Raw genomic sequence first — 25,656 nt, forward strand, 5'->3', positions numbered from 1 at the left:
TAATGCTGTAGTATTGTACTTTTAGATGATGCAGTCCTTGTTATTCCATTCACTTCTTACTTATCAATCTAAAAGTTTCTTTTTTTCCTCCATAGATGGCGTGCACAGCATTTCTGCTCACTGTGTCCTACGTGTCCTCATCATCACCGAGGACATGCTGGGCAGCAGCGTCACTGTCCGACTCCAGAACATGTCCCAGGAGCACTTTTTGTCACCGCAGCTGGGTCACTTCTTGGAGGGAGTGTCGGCCGTGCTCTCGGTGCCTGTTGAGGATGTCTTCGTCTTCAACATCCAGCCGGACATGGATGCCGCCCCGGGAGGGATCCTGAATGTCAGCTTCTCTGCCGCACTGCCGGGAGGACGCTTCTTTCCTTCTGAGGCCCTGGAGGAACAACTGTACCTAAACAGGCCACGCCTGACGTCACTCACACAGATGGAGGTTAGTTAAATGGGAAAGTTGCAGGCTTGATCCCCAATTCCACCTCAAATCCAGTCAAATTATTCCAACAAGATGCCTTTGTTGCCATGGCAACATGGGCCATCATGTGAATACAAGTACAAGTACAGAAGCACTTTACCTTGAAGGTGCTCAATGAATACAGACATTTTCCGTTTATGTAAGAATTATTTGAATGCTAAAAAACAAGAATTACTGTAAAAATGATTTCCACATTCACACAAAAACCATTGCTGAGAGACATTTTATTTCTTTATTTTGCTTTCGCACTCATTCAACAATCAATGCATTTTGTTCAGGTTTTATCCCTCTACTGCTCACAGCTCAACACTCAATCGAAGAAAAAAACCCCCGATGTACTACCGATAGGTGGAGTAGTGCAATTTTATTTTGTATGTTTGCATAACTGATCAGTAAAAAGTTACCTAACCATCTATTTTTGCAAAATATTTAATAATGGCGTATACATTTGACAGCTGATATTTGAAGAGTATTATTTATTTCCCTAACCAAAAAGTATCGGTAAAACAGTTTTACTTATCATAAAATAAAAATGTGTCGTATGACCCACTGCTAACAGTGTTTTCCCTCTCATGTCCCTTCAGGTCCTCCCATTTGACGACAATGTGTGTCTACGCGAACCGTGCCAGAACTACATGAAGTGTATCTCTGTGTTGCGCTTCAATAGCTCCGCCCCCTTTATCTCCTCGCCCTCCATCCTGTTTCGGCCCATCCACCCGATCGCTGGCCTTCGCTGCCGCTGTCCGGTGGGCTTCACTGGTGACTACTGCGAGACGGAGATCAACCTTTGCTACTCCAACCCCTGCCTCAACGCAGGGGTTTGTGCCCGAAAAGAGGGAGGGTACACGTGCATTTGCCGCGAGGACTACACCGGTGAGTAGCGATAGACTGTGTTTTGAGAGACAGTGCACTTATAGACAGAACAGAACAGAAATTCTGTTGCAGATTTACAACAGTGTCAGATTGGGTAACCACACGTTCGACCATTTTCTTAAATCTAATAAAGACGCTTGTGTTTTTTCTTCTTTATTGAACTCACTTGCAAGTTTCGAGCTGTCCTGCAGCTGTGGTGTCAAGCTATTTACTGTATGTACATAGCTTATGCAGCTCACTGTACTGTGGTGGAAACACTAACCAATCTGGGTTTAGGGCACTAAACCCAACCTGACCTGTACCACTTGGTGGAAATGTGATTATAGTAAAGGTACAGAGTAGCATAACGTGTTGTTTTGGTGTCTTTATTGAGGGAGGCAGTTGGTTGTTTAAATGGATCATGTACTCAGAGACTAATTAAGACATGGCTTCTATTACCAGAAGGCAACTACAGTGGAATCTCGGTTTATGTACACCCCAATTTTCGTAGATTTTGGTTTTCAACAAAAATGATTGCTAAAAATATGTCTTTGGTTTTCACTGTCACGGTTTTTGCACGGCCAAACAAAGTAGTTGAGTGGCCAAACAAAGCATCCATGAGTTGGTGATTGAGTCTGTGAAGAATGGATAGTGGTTCTTTTAGAGATAGGACACTATGGATAGATTCCGGTCAGGGAATCCTTTCATCATCTCTATTATGTGTGTGTGGTTTATTTGTTCATAGAATGCACATAAAACGATGAACAACTCTGTATCTGTTTCCTTGTTCTTCTTAATAAGTAGTATGCACTGTTTGCTGATGATGCTTTTAAGCGCACTACGTATTTCTGAGTGCTAGACAAATTGGTGCTTTTTTTTTAAATACGACTGCAAAAAAAGTTGTAAGTGCCAAACCTTTGATAAGGAAGGTGCAAAACACTATTGTGGAAATCTCACATCAAATGTATACAACACATATAACATACAACATATACTCTGGACTCCGTGGAGGAAGTGGGGGAGAGAAGGATGTTGGCTAAGCTGACATCCATCATGGACAACACCTCTCAGCCGCTACATGACACTATGGGTTCCCTTAGCAGTTCCTTCAGCAGCAGACTGTTACACCCACGGTGTAAGAAGGAGAGGTTCCGCAGGTCCTTCATACCGACCGCTGTCAGGCTCTACAACACCTGCACCACCTGAACCATGTCGTAGTCACTATGCATTCTTTACTTGCGTATCTTGCTTGCTGCTGTAACAAGTGAATTTCCCTGCTGTGGGATTAATAAAGTACTATACAATACAATACAATACAATACAACAAAAGGTGGTGAGAAATATTTCAATAATGAATAAAGCAAAAATCAAAAATCACTCCATACACTCTCTTGCTTTCTAGCATTACCATATCTAACTTATTGTGTGGAGATACGGACTAATAACTATAAAAGCAATCTTCACTTGCTAAATGTACTGCAAAAAGGAACAGTGAGGATAATCCATACTGCCGCGTATAGTGAACATACAAATCCCTTATTTCTAAAATCACAAATATTAAAATTTGCTGATTTAGTAAATTTTCAAACAGTTAAAATAATGCATAAAGCTAACAACAACCTCTTACCCAAAAATGTCATACAATACTTTTCTACAAGAGGGGACAAATATGACCTTAAGGTAACACTAAACTTGAAACACTTATATGTGAGAACAACGCTAAAAACCCACAGCATTTCAGTATGTGGAATCAAATTCATTATTATGTATTTATTATTACACTGGTTATTATGAACGATTTCTATTTATTATGTAAAAATCTTAATAATTACGTCACCATATTGTTACATTACTTTATCACTGTTCTATGTATTAAAAATAATCACATATAGAATACGTGAAGTGAATAAATGCACTGCAACAGATGTGGAATGGATGAGGGGTAGGATTAAATAAGATTTGCACCTCCCTACTGCTTTGCAATTGTGAATTGAATTATTTGATGTACTCCATTGTAACTTGTTGGCATGTTCAAATGAAATGAAACCATTAGGATTACCATTACCATATTGTTTTGAGAAGCTAAACGCTTTACTTAAATGACCCAGCAACTAAGCAGAACTACATTCCTCGTCACAGAAATCCGGCCAGAACTGGACTCGCGGGCCGAAATAGGGGTGGGGTAAATCACTGTTGTTATAGTCCACTGCTGATGGGGATGTCATACAAAAAAAATCCGAACTATCCCTTTAACAGCGCCAAATTAAATGAAAATTTAAATCAAGTTAAGAGATGGCACACGTCTGAAAATCTCTTTACATAACACTGGTTTCTTGAATAGCAGAATATTTGAATCAGACTTTAACTGTGTTGTTATGACCAATGAGGAGCTGCGTTCAAAGACACCACGTCATTTAAGTTGAATTCACCTGTTTTGAGTGAATTTTCTGGGATTTCCGAGCACACTTAAATGCAGCAAATTGTACTTCCGCATTAAGAGTTACAAAGTGAATGATAAGAATATCCACTTATTGTTTTTCATTGTATTTCTGTTGATTTAGACCACCCATACACGCATCATAAAGATGTTGTTGTGATGTTCGGCGTGTCCATGAATGCATCTCGCGGCCTGTCTCATGACAATGACGAAGTGTCGTTGCAATGACGAATGGACTAGAGATGCGTTTGTTTGGAGTTGGAGGTACATATATGGTGTTGGACTTGCACGGCTGTTGTTGTGTTCAGGTCAGAATAAAGTTATAAAAGACACTATGTGACTCTGTGGGGAGCTACACAGTGCCGCCGTCTGTCGTCATAACATAGCCGTGGCTTGCCATAATGCGTATGCGTTAATTACGCTAAAAGAATTTACGTAATTAATTTAATTGATTAGTTACCGCCGTTAACGCGCTATTTTTGACAGCCCTAATTACAATACAAAATGTTTTTGTATGAAATCCTATTAAATACTAAAAGCGAAACTGCTGTTGCTTAATAAAGGATGGCGTTTGTTCCTGTATTGGTAACACAAGTAGGGTTTACTACTCATTGTCATGTGCTTATGTAGTCCTGCATGTGGTCCCTATCTGAGACAGATAAATGTGTATTTCATGGATTTTCAGTTTGGATCACCTGCAAAGAATAAATGAAATGTAGACGTTTCAGGTGTAAAATAGGTTTTTGGTAGGAAGGTGGTGAGTATGCTTGTATGTTTGTTTGGGTGAGGTCAATTGTAGCTGATTGAGCTGAGAAGCTGACTGTCTTGTTTTGACGTCCCACATCGGCATCCTTTTTGATGTGCTGCGTTTTCCCCTCTTTTGTCATGTTGAGCTTGACAACATGGCATAATGCGCTGCAGCCCCGTAGGAGAACCTCCTTCCTCTGCAGTCTACATGTTACTTTGAGTTATTCGCACGCACACACCTCCACTACATCACACTATTGCTTTAGTCTACAAGCCATTGTGATGCATAGATGTCTTTCAGGTGCTTCCCTTTTTTCACTTCATCTTTTATTTTAATTCAAAAGAGGCAGTTTTATAACTCCCACTGAGACATGCAGGAAAAGAGTCATTGAGAAACGTAAGTGATGAAATGTAGGAGTTAAATGGAATTCAGGAAACAGGTAGACTATCTGTCTAATGAATTTATATCTTTCTGTATAATCTGTCTTCCTATGTTTACTGTACCATCTGTTTCTGTAGTTGTTGCAGGCTAGGGTAACCTTATTGTAAGGTATATGCTATAAGAGAGATCATTATTTAAGCATTAGGTCATATGATTTATAAATAGAAAATGGTCAAAACAATAGAGCCTAAGTGTAGCCTCACTGTTTGGCAAGCAGGTGGTCATTCTTGCTTTTTTTTATCTTAACAGTAACCTAATTAGAAACCGCCTATGGGGGTGCCCATGCTAGTACCCATGTTGGTACTGAAATTATGGTTCTGTATGAACCAAAGAGTGTAAAACCTCCCATTTAAAATTTTAGGTGGTGACACATGTAAAATCTATCCACATGTAACTTGGTTTAAGATGGCTATTGTGGAAGTATACTTACCCCTATGCTTTGAGAATATACAATCACTCAAGATGGACTCATTCTCATTAAGACAATGGCTGTTTTTCAAAAGTGGGGCAGCCCATGACCATAGCTGTTGCAGGTGTGGAGGAGTAAAAATAGAGTGATAGATGGATGAGGACAAGAGAACACAAAAGGGATCAAAAGCTGAGTGGAGACCGAGGAGAACGATACATTTACAGAGGACGTTATATGGAGCGAGCACTGCAGGGGAAATGGGATGAGTGATGTCCTCGATTGAAGCGAAGGAAATCCAATGGCTTCTGGGTGGTTGGTGTGTGTGTGTGTAGGCGTCGGGTGAGTCTGCCTCTTGTCAAAGCCTGGGGGCAAAGAGGTGGAGCATAAACAAACAGGGCAATTGATTCTGTAACACACTGAAATCTCCAGTGTGCTTATACATTTTTTCCACACAATTTTGCCTACATTTTACACCCATTCACTCTCTGATTATGAGAGGACCTTTTTTAACCCTTATGTCTCTGGACTTTCAGTTAACCTTTAGCTCTGCCTATGACCCTGTTTTACATCTACTGATTGTGTGTGTCGGCTGATTTAGCGAAAGTGAACACTTGTAACCTCTAGTCTTCCTCACTTGGTAAAGGATGGGAAGCTTGCAGTGATGTGCGGTCAGGAGAGGCAGGAGAGGCAGAGCTTTGACTCCAAGCTCACCAGAAGGTGATCAGACTTTTACCACAAAGTATCAGAGCTTTTCCTGGATAAGGATAGGTCACATTTGTTTTTCAGTTAATTAAAAGTTGTACAGAAAGGACACTCATGGAAAGAGCTCTGTTTTTTACTACCGGAGTTTTAAGCTTTTTGGGAATATTCCTGAACATAGCTTGTTATCACAACTCTAGAAGAGTATGCTGACATTTGTGCCTTAATTCTGACTAGCGAAAGGACTGAACTCAGCAAAACAAAGGAACAGTTGGAACAGCTGTTATAGGCAAGCTATCAGGCTAGCTGCGGCTTTGAATTAGTGGCTGTTCACAAAGCCGGACTCTTAAAACATCTTGGACTCTGCTTGAAGAGATGTCTCCGACTGTAACAAGGACTGGTGAGAGACACAAACTCGCTGTTATAACGAATATTAAACACTGAAGGAAGTGTAAAACAAGCTAATGGGCTAATCGACAACACGGCGAGACAGTGTTGCTTAGCAACCACAATAATGCCAAAGATAAAAGAGAAAAGAAGCAGATCTGATGGTGGCTCGTATAGTTCAGGTGGAAGCGCTCCAACTTCGATTACAGACATGGAGTCACCTATGATGAAAGAAGGCGCAGGTTTTGTAACCTAACCTAACCTATACTAACCCTAACCCCCCCACCGCTGAAACCTGCCGACAAGCATTTAACCTATTTGAAGTGCCAACTGACAAAGCATGCTGAATTACAACAAGAGAGAGTGTCGAAGCAGTTGCAAAAGACGGTGAAAAAGCAAGAAGATACCCAAGAACAAATACTACTGAAACTAGAGAGGCTGGATCATATAGATAAGAAGGTACAGATGCTGGATCACACGGAACAAAACATGGGCTCCATATTGCAGAAGGTCCAGGACTTGACGGATGAAGTACAATGTCTGAGAGTGGAGAACAAAGAATTACAGGAAAGTAATGCAGCACTGAGAGCCACTCTAAAAAAAGACATTGAAGAAAAAGACAAAATCATTGAGCAATTGAAAACCAACTTAGATGACATTGATCAGAACACACTAATAAATGATGTGATTGTGAACCCAGGTCTTATGCCAGGGAAGTTGGGTATTAGGACTAACCAGATGAAATGGATGTCGCTTCAACGGAGCAACCAATTGTCACTTTTTTGCAATCTAAGGAGGTGGAGGTAGACATTCAAACTATTGACATCTGTATCCCACGGTATGGCAGGAACAGCACTACACCCATCATCATCGTCAAGTTTACTAACAGGAAATTCAAGATTGCACTGCTGAAACAAGGAAAGAAGCTGAAAGGAACAAATGTCTACATGAATGACCATCTGACAAAGCACAATGCTGAAATCACTACGAAAGCACATGATCTGAGGAAGCAAGAGATGCAAAAGATGTGGATGAACATATGAACACTTTCTATGCACTTACAGTATATGGAACTCTACGATAAGAACTGTCCCTGGCAAGAAATGTCCAAGAAGCAAACGAAAAATAATCAGCCATGAATGACAAAAGGATTAAAAAATGCCTTTAAGAAGAAGAATACATTATACAGGACATTTATCATTCACCAAACTAAAGAACATAACATAACACAACACAACACAACACAACACAACACAACACACACACAACACACAACACACAACACACAACAAAGAAAGCAGACTACCCTCATTATGTTATGGTTGGAAACACTAATAATGATGATATGAATGAGGTAGTTGTAATGTTTAACAACTACTTTGTAAATATTGGATTAAAACTGGAAGAAGAAATTCCAAAATTCTGTACAATGGAGGACAGGAATGAAACCATAGATAGGGATCCTAATTCCATGATTCTCACTGATGTAACTAAAAAGGAAATCACTGACATTGTCAACAATTATAAAGCAAAAACTTATTCTAATGGAATCGAACTGGAAACAATAAAAAGGGTTATCAATGAGATCGTAGAACCGTTAACGTAACATTTAGGAGCACTGATGCCATGAAGAAGATGTGAACTGGAAAGCGAGTATGCCTCACAATAATTCTCCATTTAGACACTCAATATGGGGAGCATTAATAAGGTAAATGCACCTTGGAGGTAGAGCTGAGGTGATGAGAGGCAGGCTGAATGAGTTTGTGAGCAGACGAAACGGGAGGTGCTGAAGGCGTAGAGAAGACACAAATAGAAAATAAAATCTCTCAGCGGTTGTGCAGCAGGTTTTATTTCATTCAGAGCCAAGATGAGACAAAGCTAAAGAGACAATGAGGAAATGCAGTAAAGGAAAAGGTCAGATTAGTTTCTGTTGTTAAAGTGAGAAATGTAATTCAACTGGTAGAGGTGGAGAAAAAAAAATCACAATAGTTCAGGAAGTACATACAGCAGTGTGAAAAAGTGTTGAAAAAGTGTTCCTAATTTCTTATTTTTTTTTTGCATGTTTGTCACACTCAAATGTTTCAGGTAATCAAACAAATTTAAATACAGACCACAGAAAGTGTGCAGCTGCAGTATTTATGGATCTGACAAAAGTTTTCGATACAATTAATCACACCATCCTTATTACAGAATTAGAAAGGTACGGAATCAGAGGGTTAGTTTTGATATTGGTTCAAAAGCTACCTAACAGGAAGCAATATGTGAAGCTAAGAGAATGTACATCTGCAAGTTGAAATATTACGTGTGGAGTACCCCAGGGGTCAATACTGGAACTAAAACTGTTCAACTTGTATATTAATGACATTTGTAAAGTGACAAAAGACTTCAATTTGGTATTATTTGCAGATGATACTACTGCTAAAGAGTTAATTTAAAAAGGTGCAGATGAAATGGCCATATTAAAAAGATGGTTTGATAAAAATAAATTATCCTTGAACCTAAGTAAAAATAAAATAATGCTATTTTTTAATAGCAGAAAGGACACGTATGACCAAATACAAATAGACAGAGTGGACATTGAAAGGATGAAAGAAAATTTGGGGGATCATAATAGATGAAAAAATGAGCTGGAAATCTCATATTAAAAATATACAACATAAGGTGGTGAGAAATACTTCAATATTGAATAAAGCAAAATTTGTGCTTGACCAAAAATCACTCTATACTTTTTACTGCTCACTGGTATTTCCATATCTAACTTATTATGCGGAGATATAGGATATTAACTATAAACGCAATCTTCACTCGCTAAAAGTACTGCAAAAAAGATCAGTTAGGATAATCCATAATGCCGCATATAGAAAACATACAAATCCTTGATTTGTAAAATCACAAATATTAAAATTTGCAATAACCTGGCACCCAAAAATGTCAATTGTCTCCCAGCCGAGGGAGTGGCCACTAGAGTGGGGTGGCCACCCTATAGCTCTGCCAATGAACGTAGCTAAGATGCCATGATTTGCGCTACTGTGGCCGTCATCTTGTACGGCAACTCCACTTAAGCAAACTTAATTCCGTCCCTTACCGTACAGCCTGTTTGCACGCTTTCGGCCAAACTTCAGTTGACGTGCTAAATTGATGTAACTTTGGGCAGTGACAGACAACTGAATAAGCTGAAATGACTGCCACTATCAACAGTAGTGCGTTATAGTACTGCTTAACAGACAAATGTGATAAGATTACACTGCACCCCGCTAGAGTGATTGTTCACATTTGACAGCAACAGTTCCCATAGGTAATAATAGAAATATTCACAGTCCAACTGTCCTCATTGTATCCTTATTAATTGTTCAGGCACTTTTAAGTAACATTTTAATATTATTAACTAAGTGTATAAATATGTTAACCATGGCACTCCACATCCTACACTGATGGTAATTTCACACACAACACTCACAATTCATCTGTAAATGCTCACTGACCCGGGGTCTCATGAGGTATATGTATAGTCTTGTGCGAAGTCATGCATGAACAGATTCTGCGCAACTTTAGAAGGATATTTTCCCCAAATATTCTATATGTGAAATTATTAATTGTACCACCTTGGTCTTTTTGTACAGTTTTGTACTTAATTGCAATGCAGATGCATAGTAACATAATCGTGACAGCCTGTGTAAAGTGTGTGTAACCTTGCAAACCTACCCTGTTTGATTGCTGCTAAAAAATCTCTGGTAATTTCCAATTACCTTCTGAAAAATCAACTCACAGATTAAAAATTGTTGTGTTAAAAATAGAACAAAATTCACAAAACCCCCCCGAAAAAAGTCAAAATCATATCTGACAACGATTTTCGGGATGTATTTTTTAATTTAATTTCTTTTTGCAAAAGCTGTTAACAAGCAATTGAACTCTGCAATTGGAAACAGCCTTTCAGGATACAGCTATCAACAGCCTCGCATTAATTGATGACAGAATAGCCCATTTATGTATGCGAAAAAGTCACAGATTAAACAAACTGGGAGATTTGGGGTTCATTATACATTTCTTTAGGCGCTGTAAAGGAGAGAAAAGGCTTTAAAAGGGAGTAAGATCTACAGGGGGAAGACAAGAGGAAAGATGGAGGGATGGTGCGTGGAGTATATTGGCCTCCAGGGATGTACCATGTGTTAGGGAGGAGGAGGAGGTCGGGGGGGACCAGGCGGTGGAAGGCAAGGCGGAGCAAACTAAGATGCCGAGGGGTGGCTGAAGAATATGCTGGCTTTGATGAATAAAACATCTGCATGAATGAAGGGATGCGGTGAATACATTAAGCGTGGAGGAGGAAGAAGGGATGATGAACAGGAAAAACATGGAGATAGAACAAGAGGTAAGACAAGGAAGGAAGGAGCAACAGACAATAAAGGAGGTAAAAATATGATTCAGGCCGCGGTGCAAAGTGAAAGTTGTTCTAGAACTTTATTGCGTATCATTGACATTCCACGAGTGGGCAACACAATTAGAATATTGTATTACCTATTGTTGAGCGCTCTCTCAATTTCCTGAAAGTCCTGTTAGAGTTCCACTAATGTACTCTCACATCCAAAGTCTCCTACAGTAAAAGAAGGCGTCTCATCCTCTGGAAGCTGGGAGCGTGTGCTTCTGCTATTTGTGTAGAAGCCATGTGACATATGTGTGCATACATTCTAGAGACATATAGTAGATGTGTGTATATGTGGCATTTTTGTAAAAGTACACATCTTCACACCATCTTGTCACAACAAATCCACAATCTTGCCTGTAGCTTACTTTACTTCCTCTAAATCAGGGGTGTCCACATTTGTGGCCTGTGGCTTGTCTTTTTATCGGCCCACGCACATTGTATAAATACAATGAAATAAAAACAACAGCAAAAATGGGAAACAGAGCAATAGGACACAATGTAAAGAGATGCTGAAATGTTGATACAAATAACTAGTACAAAGCTTTGTCTTTATATTTAAACAGTTTTGGTGGAAAAAGTTTGGATACACGTGCACTGAATGGTCCGTGTGTATGTTTCTTTGTGATAAAGCACTGTAAACTGTATATTTAAAAAAAAAAACTATTCCCCAATTTATTTTTAGCCCCTCTCCACCTGTTCTCAACCGGGTGTGCATAATGAATCAGACTGTATGTGTGTGTTTGCGTGTGAGTGCGTTTAAGTCTCGCCACGCGCATAATTCATGAGTATTAATGTCTATTTATTTATTTTAATATTAATGAGTCTGTGGAGAAGGCTGGTGGTGCAAAAGACAAAGGCAGGCAAATCTGCAGCGTTAAAGCAGTTATTCTAGGTCGTAGGTTGCCTGTTGTGTGCCCTTGTTTGGACATATGCTATGTTTAGTTGATGACAGACTCACCCAGCAGCCCGTGGGTAAACTTCGGCCCGTGGGTTATATCAAAGACACCCACAAGCTGATTCTGTTTACACTTAAGACGTTTAAAAAAGTCCCACAAAATATTAAAAATAAGTAAATCCATTTAAATCCTGAAAGTAGCGTCTTTACAGTTATTTTTGCATTTTTGTACATTGCTTAAATCTGCTGATGATCTGCTGCAGCTCTTTAACATAGACCAGTGGTGTCCAAAGTGTGGCCTCGGGGCCATTGTTGTCCGGCAGCTCATTTTTAATGGCCCTAGGCATTTTCTAAAAATAAAATGCATGAATTATTTATGAAATATATCATAAGATATTACACTAATTCAATTAATAGTATAACACAAATCTAAAATGTGGATTGTTCAGATAGTTTAGTATACAGTCATGGAAAAAATGATTAGACCACCCTTGTTTCATCTCTTTCTTGTTCATTTTAATGCCTGATACAATTAAAGGTACATTTGTTTGGTCAAATATAACAATGACAAAAAAAATGGGTCATAAGAGTTAAATTTTTTGGCAGTACAATGTTATAGCTATTCATGCGAGAACTTTTATTTTGGTTATTATCAAGAAAAACATGGAAGCTCTTATGAGCTTCTCTCAACTCTTATGAGTTATATTTGTTATCATCATTATATTTGTCCAAACAAATGTACCTTTAGTTGTACCAGGCTTTAAAATGGATCAATAAACTGAAGAAACAAGGGTGGTCTAATCATTTTTTCCATGACTGTATATTGACCTATGTTGAATTGGTTTTAGCATCTTTAATGTACAAAATGATTGAAAGTGGGCCCCTGCATGCCGAAAAGGTTTGGACACCCCTGACATGGGCAATCTTTGACTGCTCTCCCCTTTATTAAAGAGACCATGTAGGTTAACGGGCTGGACAATCGCTGCTCTGCATTTTTGTTGACATTTTGTCTTCGTGCACTGCTTGCTGCTCACTAGAAAACAACACTCCTGTAGACAATGTTCAACTATTGTCTCATCTGTTAAATAATGTTATTGGGCAGGACAATCACCCCTGTTAGTTTGCTCTCTGAAAATATGCCACCCCGAGCAATGTCGTTGAACGACCCTGTCTTATGGTGCTCACACAGACAGCATATTTGCATGGCACTGTATCTTGGGCTTGCTATGATAAACTGTAATATATTATTAAGCAGTTTAGTCCACAAGTCATTTATTTTATGATGAAATCCATCAAGAACATGTGCTTGACTCACCATCATACAAATGTCTCTTTTGTTTTTAAGACAGCAAACGAGGGAAGTTCCTATCTTTGATTCAATTTTAGACTGGAGTGCTTTTCCAGCCTCTCCATTGTGGACTGTGTGCTTCCGACTTGCCCTCTAAACATGCGTATCTGTTGCTTGTGTGTGTCCATGTCTTTTGTGTCTGATGGTATTTCCATCCAAAGCATCATGAGGAAAGTTGAAGGCTTCCATCGATTTACAACTATGTGTGTGTGTATGTGTGTATGCTATGTGTCTGTGCATATTTGGCTCCTCTGATGTGAAGACTTTTTGCCAACGGGCAGCAGCTAAAAGCAGTACAAACAAAGTGCCAACAGAGACGGTTGCATGATGAAACCTGACAGCCTGGAGGACAACACCAATGATTCTTTATAGACATATGTGTGTGTGTGTGTGTGTGTGTGTGTGTAAAGAAGATAAATATAACAGATAAGAGAAACGTTCAATGTAGTGGTTATGTATTAGAAGGAAAAATCCACATTTTTTACTTGTGTTTTTGTTTGTGTGTATGGTGGTCAGCAGGTTCTAAAGTGGGTCCTTAAAGAGTAGTTTGTCTCCAGGCTAGTTTCAATCCCTTGTCTGCTCTCTTTATGTGATAAAGCCAAAGGGACGGTGTGAGTGTGAGCAGCTGCTGTGTCAGACAGTGTTTGTGTCCAAATGTGCTCTAGGAAAAGTGAACACTGAGCCAGTCTTTACTGGATGTGGTGTGCCGTAGTGGACGGCTTGTGTGGGTGTTTGTTTTCATGGATGTGTTGAGACAGATACATTTGTTTGTTTCACCATGGGGCAGTTTTTTTTCAGCCAGTTTTTGACATATCAACATGGTTTATTTCATGACGGGTAAGGCATTCTTTGCACACAGTAACTCTGCACTTGTCTAATGTAACTGATGTCATATAACACATACAACAACGTAACATCAAGGAGAGCGCAACGAGGACACAAATGCCAGCAACACCAGCAAAACAACATCATGCAAGGTTAGCCTGTTCATTGAAGAACAGCAAAATGATCAAACTTACAGCTCCAATGTCTGTAGCTGACTGATGGATATTTGGCAGAGCTGCAGGATTTACTTTAAGATGTGTAGCGAAGCCTGCTTTTTGTTTTTATTAGGGCTAGAGACTGTATAATGTCCATGAGGATGGCTTTTACACGTCATGAAACATGGAACTTCAAAAGCGACCATTTGAGCGCGTCTCTTCTCAAAAGTGGAGCCAGCAAGTTTGGGAGTTGATAGATTTTTCTCACATTTGGTGCTCATAAACACATATTACTGTTTTTAAAAAGTCCATTGTGCATAATAGGGGACCTTTAATGCTAGATGACAAGCTTGTCAGCCATGTTTTTTCTATGAATCCAGAAGAAATTTTGACCCTCGAGGGAACTTAACCTCCAGTGTGTGACCAGTGTAACCATGTACTCATTTAAACCTTGGGTGGGTGTTTTTTTTCTCCCTAATACTCTGTGTTCTTTTGTTAAGGACTGACCTTTACTCTAGATCAAATGAAGCATTTAGTCCTCCTCAAGGAATCAGATCCCTGCTGCTTACACTCCACAATCAAGATGTAATTTGCATAAAGATGAGAGTGTAACTGGAGTGACTCCCTGAGTGCAGTAAAGAAAGAAAACCCACCGTTGCCACGTCTATGAATATGGTTCAAAGTTCCGCCACTTTTAGGTTGTTGGGTCGCGTGGTCTCAGTAAAAAAAACCTCTAGGGCACTTTTCTATGCCTTAACACTGCTTTCACAGACTATAGTGATGTATAGGTGATGTTTTCCAATGTCATTTGTATTCATGCACAAATAAATTAAACCATAACCATAGCCATAAGCGTAATGCAAAAGATGAAAAATAATTATGAGGTAAAATAGGTAAAATGTCAGTTTATCTGACATATTTCAATGAGTATATTTAGTAATAATTTTAACTATTTAAGGTTCAAGGTTAAGCTAAGCTAAGCTAAGTCACTAACAACAGGTTAACTCATGAGGTCAAAGTAATTAGCATTAGCATTACCACAGTACAGTATTTGTTTACCTAATGCCACTTTCAATAGAATTTGAAATGTATTTATTTTTAACACTTTTCCCTGTCAAGGGTCGCCAGAACGACTCAATTGAGTCAGTGTTTTTTTTAACTTAGTTTTTACGCCGAAAGCCCTTCATGATGCAACCCTAGGTAGAAATGGCAATGCCCTCAACTGCCATTAAAGCTAATTAAAAATTACCTAAAGATTAAATGTTTATAACTGACTAATTTTTCACTGTCACAAGCTAATTAGTCACTCTCTAAGCTAACACTTTTATAAGCTTGTGAGATTGCCGTGCTAAATTCTTCTAATGTGGAATCAGTTAATGAAAGAAATATTGATTATTTTGGTGTACTTAACTAAGTGTAACTATTAAAAAATAATAGGTTTTTAAAAATAGTTTTTTTTTTTTATATAGTTTTTTAAAATGTGACTTTTGGATAACAAATTAGGTAGAATGGTGTTAATCTCTGTTACACTGCAATATTTTTTCTTTGGGGATGTATATCAATTTTGCTTTTGTCTTTGTACTGTATATATGTAATAAGATGATCTATCTGTGATATCTTATGGTAAAATGCAAACCTCTTCTACACAGGTGACCGCTGTGAGATTGATCGGCGTCATGGCGGCTGCATGCCGGGCGTGTGTCGTAATGGAGGAACATGTCGGGAGCTTTCAGGCGGCGGCTTCCGCTGTGAGTGCCCTGCCGGCGGGTTCGAGCGGCCGTATTGCACTGTCACTGCCCGCTCCTTCCCGCCTAAGACCTTCGCCATGTTCCGTGGCCTCAGACAGAGATTTCACCTCTCCATCTCTTTAACGTAAGTAGATTCTTTCTTGTTTTTTGTATGACTTGTTTCTTTGGGTTGTCACCTCTCAAAATCCAATTTCCCTCATCCAGAGATCTGTAATTACATTCTTTGATTCATCAAGGCGCCATCTTTTTAGTTCATCACTATCGCAGAGATGGATCCTATTAGTTTTTTCTCTTTCTTTCTTGCCTCAATCAGTCACCCGAGTAAGAAGCGCAGTGTCTTCTCTTGTCTTACATCTGTCCATCACCGAGTCTCATTAACATTCTTTGGTTTCCTTCTTTTTATCTTAAATCCTTTCCGTCCATGTGGTCTTGTTTTTTTTTTTCCAGTTTTCCTGGAAAAACCTGGACTAATTATAAGAAAACCTGTGTCACGATATGCTACAAAAAATATGGCGAGTCCTGCTATGACACAGACGGAGGACTGAAAAACACTTAATACACTTAGCACTATAATTTGTGCATGTTCATGCAATTCAGTAGCAACAGTAAATTACATAAACATTCAAATATGTGCCTCTTCTACTTTTGTGCAATTTTCTTACTAAGTTTACTATTGAACAGTGTCCCTGAGTCCAGGCCCACTGTTTTGTTGCTGAAACCAACATTTCTTCTTTGCTGATTATATTTGCTTCTTGACATGCAAAGTAAGTATCCGTGGGCAATTTCAAGTGGTCACGCTGTGTTATGGAACGTTCACTAATGCTAGTTACGCAAGTAATGGCAGCTGCTAGACGACATTACGGTCTCTTAATTCCTGCCAAACAACCTTGTGGGCATTGGTAACAGCAGGACTGTCTATTGGTTCCAAAACCGACTACAATAAGTGAATTTTAATTTTAATAAATGAAATATTTTCATAGTTACTGCATAGAAAACATGTTTAGGACTTTCCAAATCCGATTTTTACCATTATTAGAGCCCTGTAGAGATGAAATAACGCACCTACAGTGGTGTGAAAAAGTGTTTGTCCCCTCTCCGAACATTTTTTCACACCACTGTATCATTACCTTTACACTCCTAGTATTCTTTGTTTACACTACATTGCTCAACTGTAATGCACAGGCTACGGGATCACTGCAGGGACACAAGAGACGGCCACCGCTAAACATTGCATGCTACCGAGCTAATTGGTTAGCCTCCAATTTATTTATTCTAAGTTTAAGGGGCTCAGGGTTTCCCCTAGGATTTTTTTTAAAGCTGTGGGGGTGGGCTGCATGGGAGGGCAGACTGCCGCCGCTGTGTCGTGCCACTGCTGAGTTTGCAATAAAAAAAAAAGACAAATAGCCAATTTTTTATAAATTATTTATTTATTATTTATTTAACTTTTTTTAACAACTAACCGAACATGAACCGAGAACATTGCAAAACTGTTAATTGAATGGCAAAGTTGCTGAGAGCACTGCCAACATTTAATTGTAGTTTATTTACAAAGCACATCTCCACTCACTGTGCTCATTTGTCATTAAATACAGGTGTCATGTTTGAATAGAACACTTATAAAAATACTAAGAGGTGAAACAAATAGTCTTTGGTGAACTACTCAACATCAGCTGGCGAGCTACTGCTAGCATAGGAGCTACCTGTTGGAGACCCCCTGCATCACTGTCTAAAGCTGTACACACAACGTGATTCTGTTGCACAACTTCGACACACAACTAGCGTCTTTTAGGCAGACAGACAATTCTGGTGCATGCTTAACAAAATAAAGCCCAGTGAAACATTTTTATGGAAGAAGCTAAAACTTACCACTTCCACATTGAATGGGAGGAGAACTTTTATTTCACCATGTCATGTTGACATGCCATAGCTGACTCTATGCAGTGTGAAAGTAATGTCATGTCTCATCAATGTAACATTACTGACGGCTATTTACAAGAATACTACATATAACTTGACTTTCAATATTTCTTTTACTAATTATAGGCCACAGACAGACACAAAAAGGCAAGTTATTAATGAACTAATTTTTGAAAAAACACGTCCTTTTTTTTCTAGTTTATGCCTTCTTTCTGATCTTTCCGTATTCTCTTTGTGCATCTGCTATAGATTTGCCTTACTTCTATGCAGAGAACTTCTCTGGATTTCAACAACAACAACAAATAGAGGAATTAATGAAGCTGGGGTGATGCCAGCTGTTGCAGGGTGTCACGTGGGACCAAATAATGGCATGACTGCTTCACAGATGTGGGAAGTGGTGGTGACAATGCCTACCCATACGGGAACACTTCCTGCATACATGGAAGAACCATGCAAATAAAAATGCAAATAACTGGCAGGAAGCAGAGTCTCAGAAAACTCAACCCAAAGTCCGATCTGTCAAGCGGAAAGTGACAGGGACATTCCTTTGAGGTTAGTGATGTCCAAATTCTGGATAGGGAGGACCACTAGTTTGAAAGAGTGTGAAAGAAGCCATTTGCCAATCTAGAAAGGTCCTGCCCGAAACAAAGGAGGTTTCCTTACAACAATGTCCTAACATCCACCAAAGATTTTCTCATTGGACGGCCACTAACAAGTTGTTCTGCCACCAGGCAGTCAAATGACCAATCATTATGCAGGAGCGGTTGTTCACCAGCCACAATAACAACAACCCTATATTGTGACCACCCCCAGGGGACACACCCTCCAGGGACATAAATAGGGAAACTCCACAGCTAAAATTTTAGAACTGAAGAAAACTTCAAGTACAGAGTGCCTTGCTTCAGGGAACCATAGTACTCGCCATTAAGACATATACTTTGTAAGGGATTCTGAGCTTTTTTTTAATTGAATTTGACCTCCAATGGTGACCTACAAGGTTCTCCGTGGTATTCTTACTCAAATGTAATATCTTATTCATCACTTTCTTTGTTTCATGGAAAAAATGTTTGGCCTGATTTCACACAACACTGCAATGCAGGGCTGTATTTTCTCAAGTTATTTTTCCTCCAAAGGTTGTATAATTCCTTTAAAAAATGTTCCCTTTCATCAGTCACCTTTAGAGGTGCAATATTTGTCTTTGTAATTTTGCCTAAGGACAGATACTGGGTAAATATGCTGTTTTCTTTAAGGAATGCAGCATTTACTGTTTGTGTGTGCAGGCCAGCTGGAGGAGAAATGTGTGCTGCTAAGATGAATGAATAGCTGAGTGAACAGATTTTAAGGGGAACAACATCAATATGCTTTGCCCTCAGGGGAGACAAATATTAAGTAAAGATGTTTTCTGCTCAGTTTGTACAACATATTTATTTAATGTCCAATTAGATAATGCAACAACTTGTAACAGACCTATTTAGTTTATCCTTTCAGCCTGTTCCTCTGTGTTTTTGCTGGTGATTGTGCAACTGTTGGTTGCTTTGGAGAAATCTGATAGCTCTGCATTCTGCTGCATAGCATGGTGCAGCACTGGGTGGCCCACTGCAGAGACATGCATACAATAGTTATAATAGCTACTTGAAATGACCTACGTATATCTATTTTTCTCACTAGCAAGAGGAGCCATCACATTGTAATCATAGTAATAGACAACTAGACACACCTACTTCTGACACTTGAAAGTCCAATATTGGCAATAATTTGCTAATTATAATTATTCTACAATATTTACAATCACATTTTTGTTACAATATGCAATGTTAGGACATTTTAACTACACACAGGGCTACACAGAACTAGCTAAGTTAGAAAAAGTATTATGTAGTCTATCGATCGTTTAGATTTTTTTAAGTGTGTTTTTAATTATTCCTATGAACTGACTATGACATAATAATACTGACGTGTGTGTGTCTTTTCAAGTTTTGCAACCCTTGAGAGCAACGGCCTTCTTTTCTACAATGGGCGCTTCAACGAGAAACACGACTTCATCGCTTTGGAGATCCAAGAGGGACAAGTGGTGCTGAAATATTCTACAGGTACCTTTTTGTTTTTGCAAACAATGTGCACCATATATCGTGTTGATAGATTTCGCTGAACAAATGCATTCATTTCGATTTTTTATGCAATACCTGCAGGTGAATCGTCCACTCAGGTGAGTCCCTTCCTGCCAGGAGGTGTGAGCGATGGGGAATGGCACACGGTTCACATCCACTACTACAACAAGGTGAGTTTACCCTCAATTGTGCTTTTATTCTTGCCATTTATCACTTATAATTGCATACTAAGTTTCTATAATTTAGCTTTTTACTGCATGTGTTTTCATTCAAGTCTTTTTGTGCTTTTGTCATGTCTGCAGAATTACAGTACTTGTTTTTATTTGAGCACAAATGTGTGCTTCCGATCATGTTGGCATTTGCTCGTCATTCTATCCATGCAGAATGGATGCACATTACCTTTAATTTTTTTCATTCTTTTATTTTCCTCAGCCAGCTATACGCTATGTGAGTATGAGTGTCTGCCATGTGAATGAACTTCTTCCTATCAGAGTTTTCCTCACTATTTGTTTTTGTTGCCTTACGAACTCTTTTCCCCATTCCTTGCTAACAATGAGATGAAGTGTATCCCACTGGTATGCATTGGAGTCATAGTCTACCATGTCCAATGCAGGATTTTTGTGCAAAAAAAACACAACGCACTGCTTTTTTAAGACATCTTCCTAATTTCTGTGTTTATAATAGTTCTTTAGATTTCAACATGGGCCCAAAAAATATTATGATGGACACTGCAATAATATACTTTTCAGTCTCCGCTTTGCTGTAGCAGCCCTTTCCGCCCTTAACCTTGCCTTGAATAAAAATTTGTCTCCATACTGTCGCCAACTGCTTGTTCCAACTAGCGATGTCCGATATTGACTTTATTGCCGATATCCGACATGCCGATATTGTCCAACTCTTCAGATTCTGATATCAACCGATACCGATATGTGTAACACACTTATTTTGGCACCTACATTGCATTTAAAAGAAAACAGGATCGAATTCCACATCCAGCCATCCATATTCTATGCCACTCCAAATTTCACATAAATAATAAAAAGTTTGACTGTACAAGCAATGAATGAACACAAGAGGCTTATTTTTAAGTTAAATAAAACTGCAGCGGTTTCTCTGAAAAAAAAGATAATATTAAGTCATAATTTAATAAGTGTCTCTTTAACAGAGAAGTTGCAAGAGTACATTGTTTACCTTTGAGTAAGGTTTCTGCAGCAGAAGCACTCCACCACTCTCCCGTCAGCGAGAGATGTTGTTGTTTTGCTCCAATATCCATACAATCTCATTTGCACGTTGCTGTGCTGTAAAGTAATGTGCTATGATTCTCGTAGAATTTCGCACGGTGCCGAGTGGTTAGCATGTTGGCCACGTAGTCAGGAGATCGGGAAGATCTGAATTCGAATCTCCGTGTGAAGTCTCTGTGTGGAGTTTGCATGTCCTCCTCGTGCGTGTGTGGTTTTTCCCCGGGTACTCCGGTTTCCTCCCACATTCCAAAATCATGCATGTTAGGTTAATTGGAGACTCTAAATTGTCCATAGGTATGAATGTGAGTGTGAATGATTGTTTGTTTATACTGTATGTGCCCTGCGATTGGCTGGCGACCAGTCCAGCAGGGTGTACCCCGCCTGTCGCCTGAAGTCAGCTGGGATAGGCTCCAGCATACCCCCGCGACCCTAGGCATGGAAAATGAATGGATGGATGGACTCTCGTGGATTTTTCATACTGGGCGCTACAGTTTCAGAGCATATGAGACACATGGATTCTGGAAGAATGAACATATATTGGTCCATCCTTTCACTTTTAAATGCTCTTGATCAAAGTCTTACTTTTGAGCAAGCCATGGTTCTATTCAAGGATCAGCAACATAGAAAATGGATGGATGGATGGTTCCCGGCAAGTAAACAAACAATTTCATTGGCTCATTTCATTGACATTACCGCGTTTGCTGTCACGTTAACCGTAATAATTAAAGTAATTACACCCTCAAACTGCCACGGAAATCGGTCCGAGAGCATGATTATATTTCCCATTCATTGTAATTGGTCCGTAAAGGGTCATAACTGGGTCTGGATCCGGACCGAGGTCCGCCATTTGGTGATGGCTGCCATAGACATTTAAATGAATGAATTGTGCATGGGAATACAGTGTTTTCCACAACGTTGGCAAATTATGCTCTCAAAACAATGTTATAATGGCCAAATCATGCAGTCTATGGCCAAATACTAGCAAAGGTAATTGTTAAGTCTTACCTGTGAAATGTTATTCCCTGGGATTTGGTTTGTAGTACATGAATGAGGCATCTTCTCCGCTCCAACTCTTGCCACATCCAGTATGGCGGTGATGTTGACGTATAGCTCAGCGCTCGATGCGGCGTCTACATATATATGTCTATGAGCTACCCGGCTCACCATTAGCGGTGTTTTGTAAACCCACCATGTCCTGCCACCCTGAACACAGTTAAGCAAAATCATCTCAAGCATATGCAGCGTGTTGACTGTTATGGCGACAGCAATGTTACTTGTGGCGCTGAAAGGACCATATTGACTTTCATCATAGGGAAAAAAAACAATACTGATATTGACCGATATTACATTTTTATGCCAATGTGGGGCCAATATAATCGGACATCCCTAGTTCCAACTGATGCATTCAGCACACCTTGTAGTTTTTGTGGAAAAGCGCTTTCATCCACTTGCATGTCGGTTGATACACAGTGGGATACAATGAGGTGGTCTACAACCATGTATTTCTATTCGACAATGCAGTGCTTTAATATTGTATGTTGTGCTGTCTTACTTCCTTGTGTTGTTGAATATAACCTGGACATTTATCCTGCGTTCCTCTGCACGTCTGCTTGTGTATTGTTCTGTTTCTTTACATCACGCATTTAATCTTCTGTGCTTGTTTGTGTGTGGTCAGCCTAAGCGCAGCATGAGTGGCGAGGCCCAGGGTCCATCAGATGAGAAGATTGCTGTGGTAAGCGTTGACGACTGCGATACAGCCTTGTCACTCCGCTTTGGCACGCAGCTTGGAAATTACAGCTGTGCAGCTCAGGGCAAACAGACAAGCAGCAAGAAGTGAGTGTTGTTTTCCATACACACATTTATACTTAAATTGTCATGCAATATATACAGTTTAGGGTTTCCCCTAGGATTTTCTGAACCTGTGGTGGTGGGCTCCATGGACTGCCGCCTCTGTGATAATAAATAAAATAACAATTTAAGTATTTTTGTTATTGAAATCTGTCCTGTAAAAAGAGTATAAATTGAGAGTCCAGGGTTATGATAGCACAGGTGTATCCAACCTTCAGCATTATTAAATCTACTTTGACAAAAAGAAAAGAGAGCTATTTTATGTGACTGCCAACGTTTAATTGTACTTTATTTACAAAATACATCTCCAGTGTCTCAGTGTGTTCATTTTTCATTAAAGGGGACCTATTATGCTTTTCCTCTTTTTTTGACCTATAAATGTTGTTACAATGTTGTATTCTTGTGTTAAACGATGCCAACGCGTCAGATAATGAGGTTTGGGGATTTGGAAGTGAGACCTGAAAGCAGCTGTGGATGGCTCTGCATACTGTGTTTTACAGAGCTTTTTTTTAACACCGAGTTCCATTGGCATCAATGCAACTCGGACTTCTTTACATGGGCATGCCCAGGCAAACGCTGTAGACCTACCTTCCCCCCGCATGTAATTGGAGGACAAGCGGCATAGAAAATGGATGGATGGCGCTGCATTGCTGCCTCTGTCCACCAGAGGGAGCCAGAGGAGTCCAGAGTCTAGAGGGAGGCTGACATCATTACAGCGCCCCGACAGGCACCAATGAATGCTGTGCTCAGATGCAATCAATTATGGGAAAATGTTAAAATAGCTGTTTTTATTTATTTTAAACTCGTACTGGTACTTGTAGATTGTATATTTCCTAGGGATCTTTTGAGTGTCAAGTTTCTGTGTGATGAGTTTAGCATTCTTTGTAAGATAACATCGTGAGTCAGACTGGCATACTGAGCAATGACCTCTTGCGATTTCCAATGGGTTGACAAGCTAGTCGTGAGTTCACTATTAGCTTGTGATTAGCTCCTGCTAAAGAAAGAGCTACCGTTTCTTCACTGACTCGCAAGTGGGACAGTATTTAAACAATTAGTAATAGTTCTGAAGTAAAGGAGATGTCACCAGATTAGAATTTAGCCATAAATTAGCTGTAGCGCTGTAGGGTTCAAGGTTTAAGAAAAATGTAGCGGCTTATACACCGGACTTAACAGTATGTGTGTGCATGTATATGCGTGTGAGTATGTTTGTATAGGATATGCTGTAGTAGGCCATATGGATTTCTTTTGAAACTATGACTCATGTACTGAAACTCCCCAGGAGTCCTTGAATGAAAAGAGCCTGAAATTAGGATATTAAGTCGCCTTTTATGAGGCTTGACAGTTCACCAGTTGACTCCGTGCTCCCTGGTGTTTAGCTGTGTCTCTAATCATTTTATTACCCTTATCTTGTTTTAGCATCTTTATTTCTTTCAGCACTCTCTGCTTGTATCTCTTCCCCATCTGCAATAATAAAACCCCATATGAGCCAAAACACCCATATGAGCCAATCTGTCCTCACAGAATTTAGGAGATCATATGAAGTTAAGCATGGTATTACATTCATAACGTAATTCACTTGCTGTGTTTAAAAGGTTACGTTCCACCTTGTCATCATGACATTTTCCATGTTTGGCTTGCCATCACTGGTACCCTTACAAAGAAAGAAGCCTAAGAAAAAACACACTTGCATAGTTAATCCCTTAGACCAGGGGTGTCCAAACAAACCACAGAGGCCCAGACGGTCACACACTGAAAATTGAGGAATGCGTGAGCCACTTTTTTTTCTTTACATTGTGGCCTTAATTTTCATTTGCGATGTTAATGAGGAGGATGATTGGATGTTGGAAGGCATGCATTGTTTAGCTTTATTGTATAATATGTCATGTCTTAGTAAAAATGAGCAAATAAACTGCAGGCCACAAATGACCCCTTCACCAGATTTTGGACTCTCCTTCTTTAGCTGCTCACTGGCTTTCCATTAAAAATTCTTACTTAAGCATCAAACTGTTTGACTAAAGGTTTTCCACTGTCATTTTGGAGGATAAGGGGTTATTTACACTTGGAGTGGCCTTTGCAGTAATCATGCTGTCTAATCAGCATCTTGATATGCCACACCTCTGAGGTGGATGGATTATCTTGGCAAAGGAGAAGTGTTCACTAAAACAGATTAAGACAGATTTGTGAACAATATTTGAGAGAAATAGAGCTTTTGTGTACTTAGAAAGTTTTACACCTTTGAGTTTAGCACATGAAAAATGTCAGCAAAAACAAAAGTGTTGCGTTTATATTTTTGTGTATTTTTATAACATGCATTGATTAATGTATTTTTTTAAACTTGCACTAAAATGCGAAAAAAAATCTCAGCTTTCTACTAATTGGAGTGCATTAGTTTGTTTGTAGCTTGTAGGTTCTATTATTTTATGTTATAATTTTTATTTTCCCAAAGTGTGGTACACGGGGCACGTGAATAAAAATGAAAATCAATTAGCGTCTGCCGCTTACAATTACGAGTTTGCCTGAACGTCTCATGGTACAAGGAGAATGGGGCAGAAACGAGACAGCGCATGAAGTTGTTCATTGCTCAGTGTGCTTTAAATGAACAAATGAGTAAGTTTGATGATTATTCTGTGCATTAAGAGTGTTTAATCTCGACTGTTTCATTGATATTGGTGTTCCAATCCCCGCACGACGTAGCGGTGA

The 25,656-nt window shown here is 39.4% G+C and overlaps 1 protein-coding gene across 4 annotated transcripts in view; it reads left to right on the top strand.

Annotated features, from left to right (window-relative positions):
- celsr3 (cadherin, EGF LAG seven-pass G-type receptor 3) overlaps positions 1-25,656 on the top strand; it is a 92,012-nt gene that overhangs the window by 24,595 nt on the left and 41,761 nt on the right. For 3 of the 4 annotated variants that reach the window (XM_054768317.1, XM_054768324.1, XM_054768335.1), the window contains exons 2-8: positions 96-439; positions 1,063-1,351; positions 15,744-15,966; positions 19,734-19,849; positions 19,949-20,037; positions 20,300-20,314; positions 22,784-22,941. In XM_054768317.1, coding sequence (XP_054624292.1) covers positions 96-439; positions 1,063-1,351; positions 15,744-15,966; positions 19,734-19,849; positions 19,949-20,037; positions 20,300-20,314; positions 22,784-22,941 — 1,234 coding nt within the window. The remainder of the gene's footprint in view (positions 1-95; positions 440-1,062; positions 1,352-15,743; positions 15,967-19,733; positions 19,850-19,948; positions 20,038-20,299; positions 20,315-22,783; positions 22,942-25,656) is intronic. The other variant, XM_054768307.1, reaches the window with a different exon arrangement.

The sequence above is a fragment of the Dunckerocampus dactyliophorus genome, chromosome 1 (genome assembly GCF_027744805.1).
Source record: "Dunckerocampus dactyliophorus isolate RoL2022-P2 chromosome 1, RoL_Ddac_1.1, whole genome shotgun sequence".
Taxonomy (NCBI): domain Eukaryota; kingdom Metazoa; phylum Chordata; class Actinopteri; order Syngnathiformes; family Syngnathidae; genus Dunckerocampus; species Dunckerocampus dactyliophorus.